The sequence below is a fragment of the Pyrus communis genome, chromosome 1 (assembly GCF_041283825.1).
Source record: "Pyrus communis isolate YQ-2024b chromosome 1, ASM4128382v1, whole genome shotgun sequence".
NCBI classification, from domain to species: Eukaryota; Viridiplantae; Streptophyta; class Magnoliopsida; order Rosales; family Rosaceae; genus Pyrus; species Pyrus communis.
In genome coordinates this window covers 14,670,836-14,679,581 of record NC_142565.1, presented here as the reverse complement: position 1 = coordinate 14,679,581, position 8,746 = coordinate 14,670,836, and the positions used below count along the sequence as shown (strand labels likewise).

At 37.0% G+C, this 8,746-nt stretch overlaps 1 protein-coding gene across 1 annotated transcript; it reads left to right on the top strand.

The window, feature by feature from the left end:
* Positions 1-5,371: 5,371 nt before the first annotated feature.
* Positions 5,372-5,806, top strand: LOC137719867 (uncharacterized). Its single transcript, XM_068458866.1, has one exon. It carries the CDS (start codon positions 5,372-5,374, stop codon positions 5,804-5,806), a length of 435 nt encoding a protein of 144 aa, XP_068314967.1.
* The last annotated feature ends 2,940 nt before the right edge of the window (positions 5,807-8,746 follow it).

Sequence of the window (8,746 nt, the reverse complement as noted above, 5' to 3'; positions counted from 1 at the left end):
GTTACAACTCGAAAAAGATAAAGTAGAAGTAAAGCTACCATACTCCATAGGAGGTTTACACTATTGCTAAGCCCACTCATCTTCCTCAACAATCGCTCTCACTAGGTTCTAAGGGGGATCAAAACAAAGTGTGAGTGGATCATAATCATGTATATAGTTAAAACATTTTGAATATACTAATCCCTGTTTTGAAAAACATAAATAATTTAAAATTACATACTAGTATTTACTACCATATATGGTAAATGGAAATCTCAACAAGTTCATCAATCAAAATCATACTCATTTAGTAGTTCAGAAATAAATAGAAATTATGCCCACGCGTTGCTGCAAAATTAGAAATTGTATAAATAAATATGTCTATAAAGATTACAATGCATTCAATCACTCTCACAACCACAATGCACTAATTAAACATGAATTCAGAACACCAAACACCATGTAACACCCTACCCCAGAAATATTTATTTTCGGGAAATAATTCCAATGATAGACCCAATTCAAAATCTTGTTTAATTTGCTACCATTACACATTATTCCTTAATTAAAATTCCTTAATTACTCCCAAAAGTCTACCACTAAATCTACTTATCAAAAACATACGTTTATATTTTTTTTTTGTTTAACACCAATTTCTTATCTTCACTCTAATTCCCAACAAAATATAATACTCGATTATTTAACCTTGTTTATTTTATGGTTGCATCTAACTTCTCATTAGACTACTTACGTACCATTCGAAGGGATTAAGCCATTCATAGTTCACATTTCAATAACCAAACCAATTCCGAAAATATTCAATTTATCGAAATATCCAACATTCATGTTAATAATCAAAACACGTCAAATAGATACCACAAACATAATTGGAATAAAGAAATTCGCATAAAAATGCAATGTCAGGTCACTGGCCAGACGTCGCCATATGCACTCTACACGTGGTGGTCGGCTGCCTCGACTCACCGAAAAATTTAACTATTTCCAAAAATTACCAAATTTTACAGGAAAGTAGATCTTGGTGAGGGGAGAAATTTTTATACCTGGGCCAAAGTCCAATTCGGCCGAGAAACACCTGAAATCGGCCTTGATCTGTGGGAACCCTAGAATGGGGTGTCCTTGATTCGTCCTCAAATCGACTCTGACGCCCCAACCAATGATTGGGCATTGTTCCTGAGCTCAAGGGATGTATTTTGATGGTGAGGACCGATGGAAATCATTTTACAAATGGCGGATTCCACCACCGTGCACCTGTGAGCCCGCTAGTGTTATCTCATGAATTCGAGGTGAATTCGTGTTAATTTTTGAATGAATATGGAAGAGAAGATGATGTTGAGTTGGTTCCAGGTAGTGGGTGGCTGCAATTTGCCAAAAAAATCACCTGAAAAGGCGTCGGAAATCATGAAAGAGTCGGGTTCGGGTCGCGGGTCGAAAGGGAACCCAGTTTCCCCTCCTTTTCTCCCTCCCTTCTTTCCCTCCTTTCTTCTCTTCCCATTGGCCCATCATCTTTCTCTCTCCTCTCCCAATTCGGCCAACTTCCCCTCATTTCTCCTCCCGAAAGCTCTTCTCTCCCTTTTTTTTTCTTATTTTCCTCCTTTCTCTCGCTACCATCTGGTCGCTTCCAAACTCCTTTTTTTTTCTTTTTTTTTTAAGGCTCTAATTTTTTTTTCGTTTCAACTCCAATTCACAAACAATTTTCGCCCACTCTTTCGTAGGGTCGAGGTCTATCCAATTATATCAAGAAATTGATAAAATATATGAGAATAAAATACGTCATCGTATAATTACGTTAAACCAACTAGGGCCACTTCCATCTTTTTCACTTTTCGATACATTTTACAACGTAAATTATAATAATTTTTGGTAATTAAATTTTAAAATTTCTTAATTAAATTTTTCATAACCATAAATTGATATATTTCCGATTTCCTTCACATATTCATAATTATGATTATCTAATTCATATATTTAAATTTTCAAGATATTACATTCAACCCCCATTAAAATAAATCTGGTCCCCGAGATTTCAACCATCAAATAATGGAAAGGAAAATTAGAACTCGTCCAACCCTTCCATTTATAGTGAAAAAAATCATATGATTTTATTCAAGCTCAAAATAAATAGATCAGTGAATAATCATCATGATTCACACACATTTCTCACATTTCCCACCACATTCATTGGTAAAATACTAGAACATCTAGCCACAATCACTATATAAAAAAAATTTGGAATTTAAAACCAATCCACAGTATCGTTAACATTGAACAAAAACAAACCTCGTTCTATAATTTCCTTCATGTCCACAACTAAACTAAATTACCCATAGTAAATTTTAAAAGCCTTGTAAATCTTTCTTTTAATTGTTTCTCTTTTAAATTGCTTTTAAGTCCAGCCACAGATCACATAAATTAGCAACTCACTTCTAGAGCACCATTCACAATTCATTAACCAAAGAAGAGAATTTATATATATGTCACAACTATATTGGCCAACAAAACTAAACCTTATTAATCACATAGCCATGAGAATATGTGCTTTTCATTGGTTTAGTTCGCGATATCGAATCCAACAACGACAACTCATGACTATGGCAACCAAACCAATCAAATTTGTAATTACAAGTTTTCCCCATCAATTCTTTTTATCAAACGTTAAAAAAAAAAAAAAAAAACACACACACACACACACACACAACTGGGAAATCGTTTATATTAAACGAACTCAAAATCTTATTCCATAATTTTATTTATGTCCACCAATAATTCAATAAATGAAGAATCTCCCTGGTCTTTCCACCATTCCAGTTATAATGGACAAATCATAACCTCAGTTTATGATTTCATTCCAATTTGATAAGTCATCAAGACTCTCATAAATATTAGAATTTCCAACCATAATTATCATTGACAAAACAATGATTTCATCACCTTTTTTTTTATCCCAATCAGTAACTAGTAGACTAGAAAAATTGTAATATACCTGGCCAATATACATCACACATTTTTATCACTTAAACGATCCATTCTCACAGCCCACACATGGGGCTTCTTCCCGGAAACATTGTGTCTTTGTGCCCACTTATCCATTTCTCACATTTCACGGGTCATTTCACCCAATTCATCATTCGTAGGGCCACTCTGCCCAATCTCACATCCTTGGGCCCTTTTTGCCCAACCAAACATTCCTCCCATTCCACAGGCCATCATCCCAAATTGACATCCTCGGGCCTGTTTCGCCCAATTCAATATCCACGTGCCTTTTCTGCCCTAATCAACATCCATGGGCCCCTTCACCCAATTCATCATCCTTGGCCATTTCCGCCCAAATCAACATTTCTCAATTGCACAGGTATAATACGACTTTTCCATCTACTTGTCACAATTCCACAATCATCTTATTATTCAAAATTTTCGTAATGCATAACATAATATCAATCAAATTCAAGATTAATCTGAATATTTAATCAAACGTGCATATTCAAAGCTATACATTAAATATCACACTTTAAAATTTTCTACTCCTACTCAATTCAATTCACTTCATAGGGACTCACAATATAGGCATTTCACATAAATTCATCATTAGTCAAATAGAATTAGGTGTTCCTTGATTCATCCTCAAATTGACTCCGACGCCCCAACCAATGATTGGGCATTGTTCTTGAGCTCAAGGGATATATTTTAATGGTGAGGATCGATGAAAATCATTTCACAAATGGTGGATTCCGCCACCATGCACCCCTAAACCTGCCAATGTTTTCTCACCAATTTGAGGTTAATTCGTGTTAATTTGTGAATGAGTATGGAAGAGAAGATGATGTTGAGTTGGTTCCAGGTAATGGGTGGTTGCAATTCGCTGGAAAAATCACCTGAAAAGGCGTCAGAAATCATGGGAGTCAGGTTTGAGTCATGAGTTGAAAGGGAACCCGGTTTTCCCCCTCATTTTCTCCTTCCCCCCTTTCTTCTCTTCCCATTGGCCCATCCTCTTTCTCTCTCCTTTCCGAATTTGGCCAATTTCCCCTCCTTTCTCCTCCCGAAGCTCCTCTCCCCTTTTTTCTTCTTTTCCTCCTCTCTCCCGTTACCTTCTGGCAGCTTTCAAATTCCAAGTTTCTAATTTCTTCGTTTCAACTCCGATTCACAAACAGTTTTCACCCACGCTTCCGTAGGGTCGAGCTTTATCCAATTATATCAGGTATTTTGATAAAATATATAAGAATAAAATACGTCATCATATGATTATGTTAAACCAACTAGGGCGACTTTCATCTTTTTCACTTATCGATACATTTTACAACGTAAATTATAATAATTTCCGGCAATAAAATTTTAAAATTTCTCAATTAAATTTTTCATAACCACAAATCGATTTATTTTCGATTTCTTTCACATATTCATAATTATGAATATCTAATTCATATATTTAAATTTTCAGGGTATTACACACAATATACAAACATAGGTATTCAATTTAGCTTGATTTACATCATAAAAAATATGATGTAAATCATCGACGGCATCGGTTCTCCGAGCACTGTAATCCCTAAAGATCTCTTCCACTATTCGCAGACTCGAGCGTATCTCCCTGCTCCTCCCTCTCCTTCATCTCACCAAAACGCTCGAGTCTTATAAATGAAGGGCAGGTTTATGTGGTTTTGGTTTTAGAAAGCACGAGTCGATGCTATTGCAAAGATGGCTCAGTTTTGGGATTCTGAAAGATTGGCTACAGTTGGTGTTGTGGCTGCTAGGGTTTTTAGACCATCTCCAATGATTAGGCTAAAACCAAATTTTTTAGCTTGGAAAATTTAGCTATTAGCCTAGAAACAGCTTTTTTTCTTCAACTGTTATAGCTTAAAATTTTAGCCGGGGATTATTAAAGAATGAACTTAGGCTATTTTTTTCTTAAATTAAATTTTAAAAAAAAATAAATATGTAGACTATCATAAATTAATCTTATGAACATTTTAATCTAAAAAAATTTTAATTCCGATAAATATTGAAAAATCAATAAATTTTCCATAAAGCAAGCCTTCAACTTTCACCAATCTTTCAACCCTGGGCTAACTTTCAATTCACCAACCGTTCAACACCAAATTTTCAATTCACCGTTCAACACCAAATTTTCAATTCACCAACAGTTGAACACCAAACTTTCAACTTTCATCAACCGTTCAACACCAAACTTTCAACTTTCACTAATCGTTCAACTTTCATCAATCATCCTCTATATAAACATATGTCCAATATTTGTTGATCACACAACCTTTCAACCTTCAATCATCCTCTATATTCACCAATCTTTCAACTTTCAAAGAATTTTTGTTTCCTAAAAATCCTCAATATCTCATCATTGAGTGATAAAAGAAGGTGTAGCATGGCAATGCAAATGGCACAATACCAAGCAAGGATTGAGATTGAGGATGTAGAATTGTTCAAAGCCGAAGCTGAACTTGTCAACTCGTTTATGCAATCTGAGCACCATGGCAAATCTAGCCATCGTGGTTCTGTCACGGGGGGTTCATATATGCAGCGTGATAGAGAAGAGTGTCATGACCGAATGATGAAATATTATTTCATCGAACGTCCGAGATTTCCTGCTCATGATTTTCAGAGGCGTTTTCGAATGAGGAGAGAGCTTTTTGAAAGCATCTTGAACACAGTTGTCAATCATGACCACTACTTTGCAAGGAGGCTAGATGCCACAGGCCGACAAGGTTTATCACCTTATCAAAAGCTCACATCTGCTTTTCGCATGCTAGTTAATGGGTGCTCTGCAGACTCAACTGACGAGTATTGCCGACTTGCATAAAGTACTGCTATTGAGAACCTAAAGCACTTCTATAAGGCAATTGAAGGAATATATGGAGCCACATACCTCCGCAACCCAAATTGTGAAAAGTTAAGAGGCTTCTACGCAAGGCAGACAAAAAAGGCTTCCCTAGCATGATAGGAAGTCTCGATTGTATGCATTGGGAGTGGAATAATTGTCCTATTAATTGGGCTGGCCAATTCAAGGGTCGTCATAACAAGCCAACCATCGTGTTCGAGGCTGTGGCGTCTTATGACACATGGATTTGGCATGCTTTCTTCGGCGTTTCTGGATCAAACAACGATATCAACGTTCTTTGGTCTTCTCATCTGTTCGATAATATTGTCAATGGATGGGCACCAGAATTTCGGTACAAGGTAAATGGTAATAGGTATGAGCTAGGTTACTACCTAACTGATGGTATTTATCCTAGTTGGTCTACCTTGTAATTCCGGTAGCAAAGTGTTCACTCATCAGAACTTGGGACTTCCCTTTTCTCTTTGCTTCCTTTTGCTCATCTCTTCCCGGGGCCCTTGCAAAAGAAGGAGATAGGGTCATTTCATCAACGCCTTCATGGACACCTTTATCTCCGACATTTATCTGTGCAGCGTCACGTTGAAATAATCTTCCCCATTGTTGATCCGCATCAGTTCCTCACCTTGGACAATCCTTGAGGACGTACCAAGCATGTTACAACTTAAAAGCTTGATTTTTTGGTGCTACTCTTGTCTTGTAAATTTCCAATGCTTTCTCACCTATGCAAAAAATACATAAAAATAATTAGTTGCAAAATAATATTATGTACATGACAAATAAAATATCAAGAACAAAACTCACAATTTCTATGGCGCTCCGTCCAATAGGCATGCCAACCACGGCTCTCTCCAAGCTTCCCTTCCATAAAGTGCATGCTTTGTTGATAGTCTTCCGCCGATCATAACCACCACCACCATCACGCCCGCCGCCGTTGCAGTTTTCTTGAAACTATGCAATGATTTTATCCCACAAAACTTTTTTATTTTGATTTGTGCCAACTGCAACATCTTCACTAATAGAAACCTATGCCAAGCATAAAGCAACATCTTCCTCACAGGTCTAATTACGACCTCTAATATGCTTTCTTGCCATGTTGAACGATTTGGAAATGGACAAAAATGGTAGAAAGATAAATTGGAAGAATTGTAGGAGAAAATTGAGTTTTGTGTGGATGATTGAACAAATACATATGTATTTATAGAGTTTTTGGGTGAATTTTGAGTTAAATAATTTTTTTAATTATTTTAGTCATTGGATTTAAATTTGGGCCATTAGATCTTTTTTTTTTTTTTACCATTAGATTTGATTATATTTGATCTCAGCCGTTCGATTTAATAATATATAAATATAAAAACAAAATAAAAATTTGAATCTAGGCCGTTGGATTAACCAACGGCCTGATGATCACGATCGTTGGATGCAAAGAGCCATTGGATGCAAGGCAGAACGTGGCCAACAGACCCACGTGGTGGGTCCCTCGCGGTCGGAAGGCTCACGCGTTAGGCGCGTTAGGGGTTGGGTTGGGCTGCGTTTGGCACCCAAACGCTGAAAAGGAAACATTTCGGTGGGGTCCACACCCACTTTTGGGCTAAATTTTGGGCGGAATCTGGCCTCACTTCCCCATTTAGCTTTTAGCCCAAAGTTTCCCCTTGGGTTGGACTGAATTTGGGGGAGAATTTTGGGGGGAAATTTAGCCCATAGTCTACCATTGGAGTGAGTCTTAAGAAGGGGAAATGAAGTACAAATGGGTGTGTTTCTCTCTCTCCCATCCCTCTCAATCTCTCAATCACCGACATCAACCCTTGACTTGAGGAGAAAAATTCAACCTACCCCACCTTTTTGGTAGTCTCACTCCTCCCTTTTCGTTTCCCTCCTTGCCATCCCATGCCTTTCTTCCTGAAATCCCTTCCCAAATCCTCTCATATCTCTCTCTCAAGCCCAATTTGTAAATAGCTTATAACCCCTAGAAATTGACTTCTAGCACTCGAATCAAGATTGAGAGGCTATCTGTAAAGAAGAACCACCGTAGTGAACTCCAATTGAAACTGAGCTTCATTAAAATCGAGAAGCTATCTTTTTCTAGCTGTGGACCTTCGTAACTCCCCCAAACTTACCTTCGTAACTCAACTTTTGAGCTTCAATCGAAATGGAGAGGTGTTTCAGCTGTGGTATTTTGTAAAAGGGCATCTAAAGAGGGGTCACATCATTGTCAATTTTACAGGTGGATCTATAGCTGCACTCACTTGCCTGCCTAAACGGTCCGCATAATAGACACGGTCATTTTGACATAATAATTCTGTTCGTATTTAGATGGTTAAACTGAAATGCACAACCTTTTAAAGTTTGCTTTTACAATACTTCTGCATATTTGTCAAATGCCAGCCTATCATAGCCCTTGGCATAGGTCATTCCGTAGCATTACAGCATGCAGTAGAGGCGTATATATGCTTATGGAAATCGATTTCTCTTAAATGGTTTTTTAAGTGGATACTCATCAATTGAAGTTTTAGAGCTCGTTTGGAAGTACTTTTAAATTACTGAAAGCGCTTTTAGAAAAAATGTTTTTGGGTTCCAAAAGCATTTGAAGTGCTTGCTACAAGAAACACCAGTTATGTTATTCTTGCAAGTAGCAGTTTAAGTGTTTTTTTAGGATTTACTTGCATTTTCACTTAAGATTAGTTCTAAAAATATTTTCACCAAAAACTCTTTAAACCACTCTTCCCGAGTGGGTGAGGGATTTTCAAAGTCCCAACGAAGTTAAATCCCTCTCACATGCATTTGTAATGTTATGCAATGCATTTCAATTCTCTCATGTTAACATTTTATGATCCACCTCTTTGGACTTGAAAATTCCTCGCCAAACAATGCCTAAGGAGTTTTCCAAAAAAAAAACAATGCCTTAGG